General features: G+C 37.5%; 1 protein-coding gene across 4 annotated transcripts in view; it reads left to right on the forward strand.

Annotated features, from left to right (window-relative positions):
• The window catches only part of CLEC7A (C-type lectin domain containing 7A), a 22,103-nt gene continuing 5,883 nt past the window's right edge, over positions 1-16,220 (forward strand). The window contains exons 1-6 of one of the 4 annotated variants that reach the window (XM_003265476.2): positions 9-285; positions 2,439-2,537; positions 3,578-3,715; positions 4,835-4,986; positions 6,603-6,721; positions 11,647-13,451. In XM_003265476.2, the coding sequence (XP_003265524.1) occupies positions 183-285; positions 2,439-2,537; positions 3,578-3,715; positions 4,835-4,986; positions 6,603-6,721; positions 11,647-11,779 (744 nt within the window). In that variant the 5' untranslated portion in view covers positions 9-182 and the 3' untranslated portion in view covers positions 11,780-13,451. Of the gene's footprint in view, positions 286-2,438; positions 2,538-2,846; positions 2,967-3,577; positions 3,716-4,834; positions 4,987-6,602; positions 6,722-11,646; positions 13,457-16,220 lie in introns of those variants that run through there. The other 3 variants (XM_003265475.2, XM_030804616.1, XM_003265478.2) reach the window with 3 other exon arrangements.

The following is a 16,220-nucleotide window of genomic DNA, read 5'->3' on the forward strand; positions in this document are numbered from 1 at the left end:
ATAGTTTCATTTCCTGCTCTTGAATATCTGGTTGAACTACTTAAGCTTAATTTGTTAAACTCCAGTAAGTACCTAGCCCACATGATTTGACTCAGAGATTCTCTTTCGTCCACAGAGTCATCTCAGGAGCAGAAAGAAAAGAGCTCCCAAATGCTGTATCTATTCAGGGGCTCTCAAGAACAATGGAATATCATCCTGATTTAGAAAATTTGGATGAAGATGGATATACTCAATTACACTTCAACTCTCAAAGCAATACCAGGATAGCTGTTGTTTCAGAGAAAGGTATATATATGTTTTTTCTAATGTATGTCTTTAGCTCTCCCGTTTGAAAAGATATAAGGGGAGGCCGGGCGTGGTGTCTTATACCTGTAATCCCAGCACTTTGGGAGGCTGAGGTGGGTGGATTGACTGAGGTCAGGAGTTCGAGGCCAGCTTGGCTAACGTGGTGAAACTCCGTCTCTACTAAAAATACAAAAATTAGCCAGGCATGGTGGCGCACGCCTGTAGTCCCAGGTACTTGGGAGGCTGAGGCGGGAGAATCACCTGAACCCGGGAGGTGGAGTTTGCAGTGAGCCAAGATCACGCCAATGCACTCCAGCCTGGGTGGCAGAGCAAGACTCCGTCTCTGAAAAAAAATAAAAATAAAAACAAACAAACAAACAAACAAAAAGATATAAGGGGAGAAAATTTGAGAGGCTCATGATGTGTACATTTTTATGGATATACTTTTAAAAGGCTTCAGATGTCACTGAAGATAATTTGAATGCACCCTAAACCTTTTTTCATGAAAATTATTCAGTGACCAATTATTAGTATTTAAATTAATTATGTCTGATGGCAGAAAATAGAATTTCTCTTTTCTATAGATATAGACATTTCATCAGTGAGGAATTGGTAATAAGTGGGATAATATACAAAGATAAAGGATTTCTGTAGGAATGACTTGTTGCTTGTTTGGTAGAAAGGCTAGATTATCGAATGGAGGCCAGGAAACTTAAAGAAGTATATATATGAACAACATGTTTTTTTGTGGTAAGAGATTAATTTAAATTGTTTTTAAACAAAAAACAATTATTGGTATACCAGTGATGGACAATATATGAACATATGGTAGATAAAAACATCCCATCAGCAGGACATGAGTCTTAAACAAAGTGTAAATGAAATGAAATAGAAAGAAGGGCATTGGAGGATCTCTGTATTCACAGAATGAGTGAGTGATTTAGCCTACTCTATGATTCTCCTACGTGACGATTCTATGAAATGTCCTGACAGTTTAGTCTCAGTGGAAAGCAGAAATACATTCTGGTTATGGCAATGTTCACACAAAATTAGTTCCCTATTATCTTTGAGAGAGAGAGATCATTTGTTGGTTTTGACACCGGAGTTTACTTTCTTCTGCTTTCTGGTTATTCACACTGCACACATATTTTCCTCTCAGCACTGATATAATTCTTTTCTTGGGCAACCTATTGAGGAAGGGTGGAAAAAGTGGATGAGGCAATAGGTAGGGAGACATGCGCGTGTTTCTGCATATGTGTAGGCAAACGGTATCCTGTAACAACACACCTATCATGTGCTAGCAGTCTCTAAACAAGGTGCTTTTATATGTGTTAGCTCATTTAATTCCCACAATAATGCTTTGAGATATTATTACCCCAAAGAGGAATAAAAAACAACAAAGGGAGGAATTTGCACAGGGTCATGCAACAAACATATGAAAAGGGAAAATTACCCTTAGTAATCAGTGCTATGTCCCCAACATTAAGCTATTTCCTCTAAGAATCAGTGGGATTTCAGGGATCCTACTAATGTCAAGACCTGTAGATATCAATGTGGAGCTGAAATTAGGAGCATACAGGTATCAAGGCAATGTGCCGAAATTACAATTCCAGCAATTGAAGAAGAAGGTATCCTTACCAGTGGAGAAAACACAGCGAATCCTAGATGACTAGGTAACCTAGGCAGTGATTAATAATTCACTTAATTCACTTTAAAATTTGCCAGTATTTTGTTGTTGTTGTTGTGGTGGTGGTGGTGGTGGTGTGTGTGTGTGGGGGGGGGGGGGGTTTAACAGGGTATCACTCTGTTGCCCATGCTGCTCTGGAATTGCTAGGCTCAAGTGATCCTCTTGCCACAGCCTCCAGAGTAGCTGGGACTACAGGAGCTCACCACCATGCCCAGCTAATTAAATTTTCTTTCTTTCTTTCTTTCTTTCTTTTTTTTCTTTTTGGTAGGGACAGGGTCTCCCTGTGTTGCCCAGGCTGGTCTTGAGCTTCTGGCCTCAAGCAATCCTCCTACCTCAGTCTCCCTTCTGGGATTACAGGTGTGAGCCACTGTGCAAGGCCAGATTTTTGATGAACTGTAGAATTAAACTGCCCTACCATCCGTCATTCTCTTTCTTTATTCTATCTCTGCCCCCTCTGGCTCCTCAGGATCGTGTGCTGCATCTCTTCCTTGGCGCCTCATTGCTGTGATTTTGGGAATCCTATGCTTGGTAATACTGGTGATAGCTGTGGTCCTGGGTACCGTGGGTGAGTATTTGGTGGAGGAGATTAACAACAACAACAGACAATGTAGTAAGCAATTATTATGTGCCAGGCACCTTTTAAGGGCTTGACATGCATAATCTACTTTAATTTGTATATAATCTGGTTTTATCTGTATTGGGTTGGTGCTGTTAATGCCCATTTCACTTATAAAGGGTGTGAGAGACTGAGAGGTTATTTTACCTTTCCAGGGTTATAAGCTAGTTAGTGGTGGGACCATGATTAGAAATTTAGGTGATCTGTCTAAAAAACTCATACTCTTAACTACATCGCTCTCCTACCTCCCTTGCATAGCTGGTTTCAAAGCTGTGGAATTCAAAGGATAAATTAATGAAGGAAATACATGGAGCTGAAGAAGAAAGTACAATATGGTGCTGTCTTCCTAATGAAATAAATTCACTAAATGGACATTAAGCTATTTTTATGAGTCATATTATTTAAGGAAATTATTTCTGATCTTTAATATAAACACCTTTGAATACACCAGAAATCTCCTGAGGCACTTGGTCTTAAGTCGATATTTTGTAATGGGTGAATATATTTTTTTAGATTTTATATCACATGCAATCTGTTGTCAATCACCTTCAGAGAGTCTTCATGACATTCCTTAATTAGTCAAATGTTTACTGAGTGCATTCTATGTCATAGGTACTGGGCAGTTTCTCAAGGATCTCTCATTTTTAAATAATAGAAGAAAGGTGAAAGATGTTGCTATTTCAAATCTATCATGGGTCCAATTCACTCTATGACATTTGCCTCTTGCTGCCTCCCTCATTCTATTTCTTCTTCTCCACCTTCTTTTTTCTTTTCTTTCTTTTTACTATACCTCGTTTATGAAAGTTATGTATTTCTTTTCATCTATTCTATCAATCGTCTTTATCTCTCCACAGCAATATATCATCTATTTATCATTAATCAATAATGTATTCTTTTATTCCAATAACATATGGGTTTTGGGATTTTAATTTTCAAACACAGCAGAATGACATTTTTTCTGTCACTATTATTGTTGTTAGTATATGAAGCTATTTGGAGATCCAATTCAGGAAGCAACACATTGGAGAATGGCTACTTTCCATCAAGAAATAAAGAGAACCACAGTCAACCCACACAAGCATCTTTAGAAGAGAGTGTGACTCCTACCAAAGCTGTCAAAACCACAGGCAAGGGCATAGTTAAAGGATGGAATCTTGACTCAAGAGGGTTAATTCTTGATGCTGAGGCCTGGGACAGGGGTGTAAAGAAAAATGCTTAGATTCAATGATTGTACATTTAAGGCAAATACACATATTAGTATTACCTTAGTGTAATGTATCCCTGTCATATATACAATAAGGTGAAATTATAAGTACCCTATGCACTTGGCTGAACAGTTCTAAATTGGACTTTATTAATTTTTAAAATCAGTAACTGATTTATCACTGGCTATGTGCTTAGATCTACAGGAGATCATATAATTTGATACAAATAAAAGAAAAATGTTCTCTCCTCTTACAGAATTGACATTTTAAATGCGATACAGTTAGAATAGGAAATATGACATTAGAAAGGAAGAATGACAGGGAGAAAGGAAAGAAGGGAAAATGTTGCCAAGAATAAGGAAGCTATATTAAAAATATACAAAAGAGGTAGACCTAATACACGTTCCTGAAAACTCATCAAATTTCTTTAATCATACAATTTCTTTTACTTAATTACAATTCTATACACACTTGACTTTTACTTCTAATTGCATCATAATTGACTATGACTTAATGTTTTCACTTCAATTTTTCATCTCTGGACCCATACCGCCTCACTATTTTTATTAAGTAGCTAATAATATATAACAGAGATAGTGTGTAATATGAATAATTACCTATACTTTTCTCATTTGGAAAGTCATATTATGAAGTAGATCTTACATCATCAAATAAGTAACAATATGAAATTGCTGTGTACCTCAATGATTGATTGTGAGTGGACTTATTTTAAGGAGTTATTAAGGAGAAAGGTAGTTTTGAGCTGAATTAGAAGGAATAGAAGACAGGTCAAGAAAAAAAGGATGGTTGGCTGCCTAAAATACTATTTATAGTTAATTCATTTTTAAATTTTAAATGAATAGGAAGATTTGAATGTATTCTCATCTGTAAAATCATATCCCTATAGTTTGAATTGAAAATGAAATATGAAAATGGCAACTCATTGGTTATTTCATAAATGTCCTTAAGATGAATGGTGTTCACACTAAAAGAGTGAACTGGTATGCTATGAACCTCATGGTACTAATCTTTTATTTCCAGGGGTTCTGTCCAGCCCTTGTCCTCCTAATTGGATGATATATGAGAAGAGCTGTTATCTATTCAGCATGTCACTAAATTCCTGGGATGGAAGTAAAAGACAATGCTCACAACTGGGCTCTAATCTCCTAAAGATAGATAGCTCGAATGAATTGGTAAGTGTAGACTTCTGTTATAATTATCTGTGGTCTGTATCCAGAAGGAAGATAGAGGGAGATTCCAGGTAATGACAATTTTTCCTAAAATGAAGTCTTTTTTTTTTTTTTTTTGAGGCAGAGTCTCACTCTGTTGCACAAGCTAGAGTGCAGTGAAGCCTCAACATCCCAGGCTCAAGTGATTCTCCCACCTCAGCCTCCTGAGTAGTTAGGACTACAGGGTGCACCACCACGCTCGTCTATTTTTTTTTTTTTGTATTTTTCATAGAGACGAGGTTTCTCCGTATCGTCGGGGCTGGTCTCAAAATCCTGGGCACAAGCGATCTGCCTACCTCGATCTCCCAAAGTGTTGGCATTACAGGTGTAAGCCACCACACTTGGCCAAAAGTCATTTTTAATATCTCTATAATTATAATCATAGCATGCCTTAAGCATATAAAGTGCATAGTATATGCTTTTATTTTTAACTAATTAAAAAAAACTGTGTTTCACCTTAAAACAAGTCCTTTCAAACACACTCCATGTATGCATGACTGCAATAATCAGGCCACTACCCAGTTTTGTGAGTTTGTATTTCAATTTTTAAATATGGTGGAAGTAAAGTAGAAAATTCTCATCCTTGTCATCATAATTATCAAGAAAAATGGCAACAATGATAATATGTGTTTAGAAATTATTTACTCTTAGCAAGATACTGGGAAAGGCAAAGAGGGTTAAAACACAACCCTGCTATCACGGGACACATATAATCTTTTAAGTAAAAAAAAAAGCAACTCAGCAGCTATTAAAAGTTAAATATCTGGCATTAGCAATAAATGCTATAGGTGTTTAAAGAGCTCCCCATGTTCCTAAGAAGTTTTCAGAAAAAGTGGCACTTATAACGCATCATGAATGAGGGGTAGAGCTTCAATGAGGTAGATAAGGGGTTAATAGGAAACGTTCTACGTTATAAATCTAAAGCAGTCTATAACTTCTACATCTACTTTCACTATTCTCATTTTGTTTTTGTTTCTGTAATGTCTTACCCAGTAGTAATAATTTATATTAAAGTTAATGGAACTAGATATATGGCAAAGAAAGAGTATTGGATTACAAGTCCATCTGACTTTTAGGCCAGCCTATAATTGAAAATAAATTGTTATAGATTTGTAAACAATTCAGATATCTTCACTGAACCTCAGATTACTTATTCATAAAATATACAGTTGGACTAAATTATTTTTAACTTGTTACCTAACTCTGAGAAGTATTTCTTAACAAAAGTAGCATCAATTTATTTCTTCAATCGGAGGAGAAGACAGTGGCTAATCATCCATGAAAACTGCCTAGGGCGCCTGTCATCTGGGATTTTGTCAGATAGGTTGAATGGAGGCAGTACAGTCTTCACATTATAAATCTATTCTTTTGGAAAATTAAATGATAATTACTTTAAATAAATAAGATAGGCCTTTTGAGACATTCAATAACATTCAAAAATTGGCACTTCTCTCTAAGTTGATGTCAGGTTAGGCACGCATTCTTTACCAAAGTGATTCAATCTTTTTCTCAGTGTCCATGATAATAGTTTCTTTCTCTCTCTCTCTCTTTGTTGTATATTTGTATGTGTTTCGTTACAGGGATTTATAGTAAAACAAGTGTCTTCCCAACCTGATAATTCATTTTGGATAGGCCTTTCTCGGCCCCAGACTGAGGTACCATGGCTCTGGGAGGATGGATCAACATTCTCTTCTAACCTGTAAGTGTTTGGAGAGACAATGCTTCATCCTCTTTCTCAGAGAGGTTTCCACCTCATCTATGAAAACCTCTGTCAAGCAGCTAAGAACCTGATATGCTGACCATATATGAGAAAGAGAGAAAGATATAGAAGAAGAGAAAGTGAGCTAGGACAAGAGGAGAAAGATGAGGAGGACCTTAGAGTGAAAAGGAGCGAGGCCATCTAGTAGCATCAACACAGATATTCTTTTGATTTTCTACCAGGGAGGCATCCGACATGTTTGAAGTTGTCCAGGCAAGGAGCAGTCACTGTCAGTCAGTGTAACCCCCTGGTTAAGAGCATGGGTTTTGAAGCCAGGCCTCAGTTTGGGTTAATGATTACCCCACTCACTGATTGTGTGACACTGGGGATAAGTCACTTTTCCTCTCTGAGTCCCATTCTCCATAAACAAGAATAGAAAGGTGCTCTTGGCCGGGTACAGTGGCTCATACCCGTAATCCCAGCACTTTGGGAGGCCCAGGTGGGTGTATCACTTGAACTCAGGAGTTTGAGACCAGCCTGACCAACATGATGAAACCCCACCTCCACTAAAAAATTAGCCGGGTGTGGTGGCATTTGCCTGAAATCCCAGCTACTCAGGAGGCTGAGGCAGGAGAATTGCTTGGACCTGGGAGATGGAGGTTGCAGTGAGCTGAGATTGCACCATTGCACTCCAGCCTGTATGACAGAGTGAGACTCCAGTGAGACTCCAACTCAAAAAAAAAAAAAAAAAAGAAAGAGTGCTTTCCTCTTAGAATTGTGAGATGGGTATAAAAGTAAAATAATTTAGCACAGTGTCTTGTACATAGTTAATGTATGAGACTTATTATTATGTTAAAAAGCAACCACATTTTCACATTTTGCATTTTAGAAAGATATTTTAAACGTATTTCACATTTGCCTGATTATACATTATTCCTTATTATGTGTTGGTCTTTGTCACTGCTGTTGTCATTCATTTGCTTTTTAGTATCTGCAGAATATGAAATATGTCCCTTTTAAGTTCTTATTATTAGTGTGTGTGTGTGTGTGCACCTGTGTGTGTTTTTCATCTGTCTCAGTAGTACTGTTCAATTTAGTTTTTCAAAGAAAATAACTTTTGACTTTGTTGACTCTGTCTCTTTTTATTATTTCTTTCATTAACTTTTATTCTAATCTGTATTACTTCCTTCCATCTAATTTATTTTTATTTTATTTTTTGAGATGGAGTCTCGCTCTGTCGCCCAGGCTGGAGTGCAGTGGCGATCTCGGCTCACTGCCAGCTCCGCCTCCCGGGTTCACGCCATTCTCCTGCCTCAGCCTCCTGAGTAACTGGGACTACAGGCGCCCACCACCACGCCCGGCTAAGTTTTTGTATTTTTAGTAGAGATAGGGTTTCACTGTGTTAGCCAGGATGGTCTCGATCTCCTGACCTAATTTATTTTTTTATTTTATTTTATTTTTTTTGTGAGACAGAGTCTCGCTCTGTTGCCCAGGCTGGAGTGCAGTGGCGCGATCTCTGCTCACTGCAAGCTCCGCCTCCCGGGTTCAGGCCATTCTCCTGCCTCAGCCTCCTGAGTAGCTGGGACTACAGGCACCCACCACACCCGGCTAATTTTTTGTATTTTTAGTAGAGATGGGGTTTCACCATGTTAGCCAGGATGGTCTCGATCTCCTGACCTCATGATCTACCCGCCTCAGCCTCCCAAAGTGCTGGGATTACAGGCGTGAGCCACCACGCCCGGCCTTATTTGTTTTACATTTGCTATTCCATCTCAAACTTTTTGTATTGGATGCTTGCCTCATGAATTTAAGCCTTCCTTTATCTCAAGTATGTAGATTTAAGGCTATAATTTTAATGTATTTTCATTGTCATTCAGTTCAAACTACTTTCTGATTTCCACTGTGAGTTGCTCTTTGACCCAGGAGTTATTTAGAAATGTATTTCTTAATTTACAGACATATGTGTTTCTAGTTATCTCTTTGTTTTAGATTTCAGGCTTAGTTCCACTGTGATCAGAGAACATGCTCCACATGCTTGAAGTTCTCTGATTTTTACGTGCTTCTTCCTCTTTCCATATGAAAAGAATTGTGTTGAAATCTTCCGCTGCGATTCTACTTATAGTTCTGTAAACATTTTATTCGATGTGTGGAAGCCGTGTTATCAGGCACATAAAGATTTAGAATTGTTACTTTTTTTCCCTTTCTTTCCTCCTTTTGGGACTGATTTAACACTTTTTCTTATTCAGTTTTTTTTCTGTTCATTTGGAATGTGCTGTTTCATGTCTTTGACATCTCTCTTACTAATCTTTTAGTAGTTCTAGGAATTACACATGTATATTTCATTCATCAAAGACTAATATTAACTGACATTCTTATGTTCTTCCTGACCAATATAAAAATCATAGAGCATTCCTTTACTCTGTTGACTCTGTCCTCAATTTATATGCTATTATATTAATGTATTTATTTTTATTTATTTATTTTTATTTTATCGCACAGGCTAGAGTGCAGTGGCACAATCTTGGCTCACTGCAACCTCTGCCTCCTGGGTTCAAGCGATTCTCCCACCTCAGCCTCCTGAGTAGCTGGGACTAAAGCTACCCGTCACCAGCTGGGTGTGGTGGCGGGCACCTGTAATCCCAGCTACTCGGAGGTTGAGGCACCAGAATTGCTTCAACTCGGGAGACAGAGGTTGCAGTGAGCCGAGATCGCGCCACCGCACTCCAGCCTGGGTGACTGAGCCAGACTCAGTATTAAAAAAAAAAGGAAAAAAATAGCCCTTGGGCCGGGCGCAGGGACTCACGCCTATAATCCCAGCACTTTCGGAGGCAGAGGCGGGTGGATCACTTGAGCTCAGGAGTTGGATACCAGCCTGGCCAAAATGGTGAAACCCCATCTCTACAAAAAAAAAAAAAAGAAAAAAGATACAAAAATTAGACAGACAAGGTGGCGCACAGCAGATTTATGCAGTTAGTATTCATTTCAATTTGCCCACATATTTATGATTTTAGTTGTTTATTTCTTTCTTCCTAACAGTACATTTCAGGTATTTTTTCTTAAGATTGATATTTCCAATAACTATAGGATGAGAGGTTTGTTGTTTTTCCTCTCAGCCACTCAAATATACTATTCCACTGTTTTCTATTTTTTATTGTTGTTTTTGAGAGGTCATCTGTTTGAAGGTAATATATGTTTTAAAATTAATATATTTACTCAGCACTGAAAAATTCTCAGCCATACTTGCTTCATATTTTGCTTTTCCCCATCTGTTTTCCCTTCTCCTGGAATCCCAGTTACATTCATTACAGACCCAATTGACACCATCCTATATGTTTCTTTTGCTTTTTCCTGTGTTTTCATTCTTTTTTAGCTTTTTGCTCCAATCTATGTAATTACCTTTCACATATCTTCCAGTTCATCTATTTTTTCTCATCTGTGGCTAATCTACTGTTAAAAGCCTCTATTAAGTTTTTTATTTTGTTTGGTGACATTTTCAGTTTTATAATTTTAGTTTAGTTCTTTCTCAAATCTATTATTTTAACACGTATACTTCTACTTTTTCTTCCAACATTCTTAGTATTGTCTTTTAACTTTCAGAACACACTAACCATAGTTGTTTTAGCTTGTGTCTCATAATTCCAATTTTCTATATGTATCTGTTTCTGTTTTTTTTTTTAACTATTTTTCTTTTGTGTTGATTAGTTTTCTTTTATGACAGATTGCTTTTTATAGGGTTGTTAACATTGTATCTTAAAATCTTTGTAGAATTAATTTGGAGTGTTTTTTCATTTGCCTCTTTTCTCACCACCAGGTCTGTTCACCCAATAGTGTGAACAGTACAAACTGCTGAGCATTATCACTTAACTGTTTTACTTCTACTAGGCCAAGTACAGTGAATTTATTAACAAACAATCAGCCAAATGTATTTTCTACTTTCTTATAGCACTTGTTTGTCTTGAGTTTTCCCTTGCTATTTTAAATGTATGACTAGAGGACTCTTTCTATAATCACAAGTGGGCCCAAGTTAACATTTTGATATGTTACTACTCTGGTTTTCTGGGTGGCATTTATTTAATCTAGCTGTGTCTATGCCCCCAAAACACTTAGAGGTCAAGAAAAATTTTTAAGGAATAATGCTGGTCGGAGTTGTCCCTGAGGTCTGAATCTAAGTAGTTAATCTTAGCCTTAGTCATCCCTAAAGCAAAGTTTTCTCAATCTTCCAACCTCAGGGTCAAGAGGGAGAGATAGATAACCAGGACAAAGAGTGCCACGTCATAGCTTTTGCACTGAGGCTCAGTGATGCTCTTTGAGCTTGACTAATTAACAGTGCTACTTAAGGAGATTGAAGATCAAATTGAACAGGACCATGCCTTCATTTAGCAGTGTTGATTTCCATAACTGTCAAGCATTGTATTGTAATATAATTCTGCTTCCAGGATACATTAAAATATACAGAGTTGTTTGCGCTGCCTTTAAATGGCCTGGGCATCTCTGATTCTTTTTTTAGTTCTAGATCCCTTTCAGCATTAATGCTTCTGCTTGGTCTACTCATTAAGTATATCCAGTAATAATTAAATTAAACTGTTACTTGATTTGATACAGAAACATTTAAGTAATAGGCTGAAAGATATATAAAGAACTTTTTATAGAATATTAAATGATTTTTCTTCTTTGTCAGGAACTTTTTTTTAAGTTTATGCAGCTAGTAGCATTTCTTAAAAAAAATTAAGTCATTTTTCTGCCTTAATAATGGAGACCATTCATTTAATCACTTGAGATTCACAATTTAGATTTAAGCCTCCTTTTCCAATAATAGAAACACTTCAGAACTCTTCACCGATATCCTTACTAATTTATTTGTGCGCCATGTAGACAGTATTCCTTAACATTTGTTCTAATTACCTCACTGTATTCTATTTTAACAGATTTCAGATCAGAACCACAGCTACCAATGAAAACCCATCTCCAAATTGTGTATGGATTCACGTGTCAGTCATTTATGACCAACTGTGTAGTGTGCCCTCATATAGTATTTGTGAGAAGAAGTTTTCAATGTAAGGGGAAGGGTGGAGGAGGAGAAAGAAATATATGAGCTAGTAAGGAGGACAGAAAACAGAACAGAGAAGAGTAACAGCTGAGGTCAAAATAAATGCAGAAAATGTTTAGAGAGCTTGGCAAACTGTAATCTTAACCAAGAAATTGAAGGGAGAGGCTGTGATTTCTGTATTTGTCAAACTACAGGTAGGCTAGTATTATTTTTCTAGTTAGTAGATCCCTAGACATGGAATCAGGGCAGCCAAGCTTGAATTTTTATTTTTTATTTTTTTATTTTTTTTGAGATAGGATCTCACTTTGTCACCCAGGCTGCAGTGCAATGGCACAATCTCGGTTCACTGCAGCTATCTTTCGCCTTAGCCCCCCAAGTAGCTGGGACTACAGGTGCATGCCACCATGCCAGGCTAATTTTTGGTGTTTTTTGTAGAGACTGCGTTTTGCCATGTTGACCAAGCTGGTCTCTAACTCCTGGGCTCAAGTGATCTGCCCGCCTTGGCCTCCCAAAGTGCTGGGATTACAGATGTGAGCCACCTGGCCCCAAGCTTGAATTTTCATTCTGCCATTGACTTGGCATTTACCTTGGGTAAGCCATAAGCGAATCTTAATTTCTGGCTCTATCAGAGTTGTTTTTGTGCTCAACAATGCCATTGAAGTGCATGGTGTGTTGCCACCATTTGACCCTCAACTTCTAGCAGTATATCAGTTATGAACTGAGGGTGAAATATATTTCTGAATAGCTAAATGAAGAAATGGGAAAAAATCTTCACCACAGTCAGAGTAATTTTATTATTTTCATGAATATGGTCATAATTATGATTATCATCTTTAACAAGCAGGAACTCCTACTTTTTCTTTATCAATTAAATAGCTCAGAGAGTATGTCTGCCATATCTCTAATAGAATCTTTTTTTTTTTTTGAGACAGAGTTTCGCTCTTGTTGCCCAGGCTGGAGTGCAACGGCACGATCTCGGCTCACCACAACCTCCGGCCCCTGGGTTCAAGCGATTCTCCTGCCTCAGCCTCCCAAGTAGCTGGGATTACAGTCATGCACCACCACACCCGGCTACTTTTGTATTTTTTTAGTAGAGACAGGGTTTCTCCATGTCGGTCAGGCTCTTCCCAAACTCCTGACCTCAGGTGATCTGCCTGTCTCGGCCTCCCAAGTGCTGGGATTACAGGCGTGAGCCACCACGCCCGGCCTAGAATCTTGTATAATATGTAATTGTAGGGAAACTGCTCTCACAGGAAAGTTTTCTGCTTTTTAAATACAAAAATACATAAAAATACATAAAATCTGATGATGAATATAAAAAAGTAACCAATCTCATTGGAACAAGTATTAACATTTTGGAATATGAAACATGTTGTATTAGTTTTGTGATGTACTGTTTTACAATTTTTACCATTTTTTTCAGTAATTACTGTAGAATGGTATTATTGGAATGAAACTATATTTCCTCATGTGCTGATTTGTCTTACTGTTTTCATACTTTCCCACTGGTGCTATTTTTATTTCCAATGGATATTTCTGTATTACTAGGGAGGCATTTACAGTCCTCTAATGTTGATTAATATGTGAAAAGAAATTGTACCAATTTTACTAAATTATTCACTTTAAAATGGCTGATTTTATGTTATGTGGATTTCATCTCAATAAAAAAAAAAACTCTCATCAAAAAACCCCTGGCCTCTAAATGATGTGCCTGTGTGTCACAATCACTATGACAATTTGCCCTCTCCCCAAAAATGATGCTGAATTTGGTATGGGTGGAGTGGATATTTATAGTAGATATTTTGATATTAAAGCATTAATTCGAGATCTTAAAAATTTTAAAAATCTAAGACAAGATAAAGATTTTTGTGAGGTTTACTATTGTTTAATATGCAAATTTGTTTTCATTACTTAAAAAAATGTAGAAAGGGAAGAGATAGATAGGTGCAGCAAATCACCATGGCACATGTATACCTATGTAACAAATCTGCACGTTCTGCACGTGTATCCCAGAACTTAAAGTACAATTAAAAATACATACATAAATAAATAAATGATGTAATATATAATAAACATAAAAAAAGAAAGGGAAGAGATAGATCAGGCTGAGAACATGAGGAGTATGGTTAACTGTTTTAAGTAGTTAAAGCATAGGATGGAGTTTGGAAGAAATATCTAGTATTTTAATTTTGGTTTTGTTTTGACTCATTCCTCCTGGGTCCCCATGATATAGTGGATGAGTCTAAGAAATTATGGTAATCAAGGTAAATAACTGGATGCTGAAGATCCAGCTGTACTAATCTAGTGAACAGACAGGCCAGGCAACCTAACCCATGACGTGGGTATCACGAAAGTGACGGTGTAAAGTAAGATTGCTCTACGCTGTGCAAGACATACAGTACCTGACCTGTTGAGACACGTTTATATCACAGCTTATATGGAAATATACATTAATAAACAGAAAACATCCACACTTTTCCAAGAGACAGAAAACATCCACACTTTTCCAAGAGACAGAAAACTTCCACACTTTTCCAAGAGACAGAAAACATCCACACTTTTCCAAGACACAGAAAAGGTGAAATAACTGCTAGCCGAACCTCAGTCTAAAAGTTAAATTCGAGATGAGTAATGGTCACACCAGAGGACATGCTGAGGGGCCACCATGTTCACTTGTTTGGCTTATAGCAATAATTTTTGAAGTAGTCTCTGAGCCTTCACCCTTGCCCTCTACAGTCTATTTTCAAACAAATCAGAGTGAGACCATTAAATTTCAATAAAATCATGTCGGTTCTCTACTTAAAATTCTCATCAACTTCTCATGTATCTCAGAGTAAAAACAAAACAACACAAAAATGAAATACCTTTGTAATTATCTGTAAGGCGCTACATACTCTGTCCCTCTTAACTTTGAGCTAATCTCCTACTTCTTTCATCTTTACTCACTGCACTCAGGACTCTGGCGTCTCTGTTGTTTCTCAACCATGTCAGGCGTGCTTCCACCTCAAGGTACTGGTGATTCTTATCTCCTTTTCCTGAATGATACTTTTTTTTTTTTTTTTTTTTTTTGTGAGACGGAGTCTCGCTCTGTCTCCCAGGCTGGAGTGCAGTGGCGCGATCTCGGCTCACTGCAAGCTCCGCCTCCCGGGTTCACGTCATTCTCCTGCCTCAGCCTCCCGAGTAGGTGGGACTACAGGCGCCCGCCATCACGCTTGGCTAATTTTTTTTGTATTTTTTAGTGGAGACGGGGTTCCACAGTGCTAGCCAGGATGGTCTTGATCTCCTGACCTCATGATCCGCCCGCCTCGGCCTCCCAAAGTGCTGGGTTTACAGGCGTGAGCCACCGCGCCTGGCCACCTGAATGATTCTTACCCGACAAAGCTGCAGGGCCTGGCCTCTCACCTCGTTCCCATCTCTGCACAAACATGACCTTCTTAATGATGCTTATTCACATAACTCTATTTAAAGTTACCAACCCTTTTTCCCTACATTCTTCATCTCCCTTACCTCTGTTTATTTACTATAGCATTTATTGTAGTCTAATATACTCTACTATTTACTTATTAGGTTGGTGCAAAATTGCGGTTTTTGCCATTGGAAGTATATAGGATGAAAGTAATGGCAAAAACCGCAATTACTTTTGCACCAGCATGATACTTATTCTCTTTCTTGTCTATTGTCTTTCTTTCTTTCTCTTTTTTATATATGTCTTTCTTATATATCGTCTGCCTTTCTCCGTAGAATATAGTCTCTAAAAGGACAGACAGCTTTGCTGTACATGGATGTATCCAAGAGTCTGAGAACAGTACTTGCCATACAGTCGATAGTGAAAAATACGCTTTTTGAAAAATAAAAAAGCTTTTAAGAAAAAGTAGTATAAATGTTAATGTAGGTTGTTTATAAAAAATTATTAGGAATATACTTGAATAACTGAAGCTTGGGAAATAGTTCTAATTGCTATTTTATGAGCATCATAATTACAGGCACCTTCTAAGTGCCTTTTTTTCTGATCCTAGCTGTTGTAATTTTTAACACTGTATCTCTGTTTTATTCAATTATGGGCTTTACATAACTTCATCTTCACAATTTTGACTACCTTCTCTTTTTTACGGCTCTCTGATATCCAACCCAATGCAAACACACAAATAATTTTTGATTTCCTACTTCTTACAAGGCACTGTGCAAGAGGAGGATATTTTTATTTTTATTTATGTATTTTTTATTTCAATAGCTTTTGGGATACAAGAGGTTTTTGGTTACATGGATGAATTATATAGTTGTGAACTCTGATTGTAATGCACCTGTCACTCCCCTGAGTAGTATACATTGTACCCAATATGTAGTTTTTTTTATCCCTCCGCTCCCTTTTCACCTCCTGCTTCTGATCATTATATCACTCTGTATGGATTTGCCTACTTATAGCTTAGCTTCCACTTGTAAGTCAGAGAATAC

Source organism: Nomascus leucogenys, chromosome 23, assembly GCF_006542625.1.
Source record: "Nomascus leucogenys isolate Asia chromosome 23, Asia_NLE_v1, whole genome shotgun sequence".
Lineage (NCBI taxonomy): Eukaryota > Metazoa > Chordata > Mammalia > Primates > Hylobatidae > Nomascus > Nomascus leucogenys.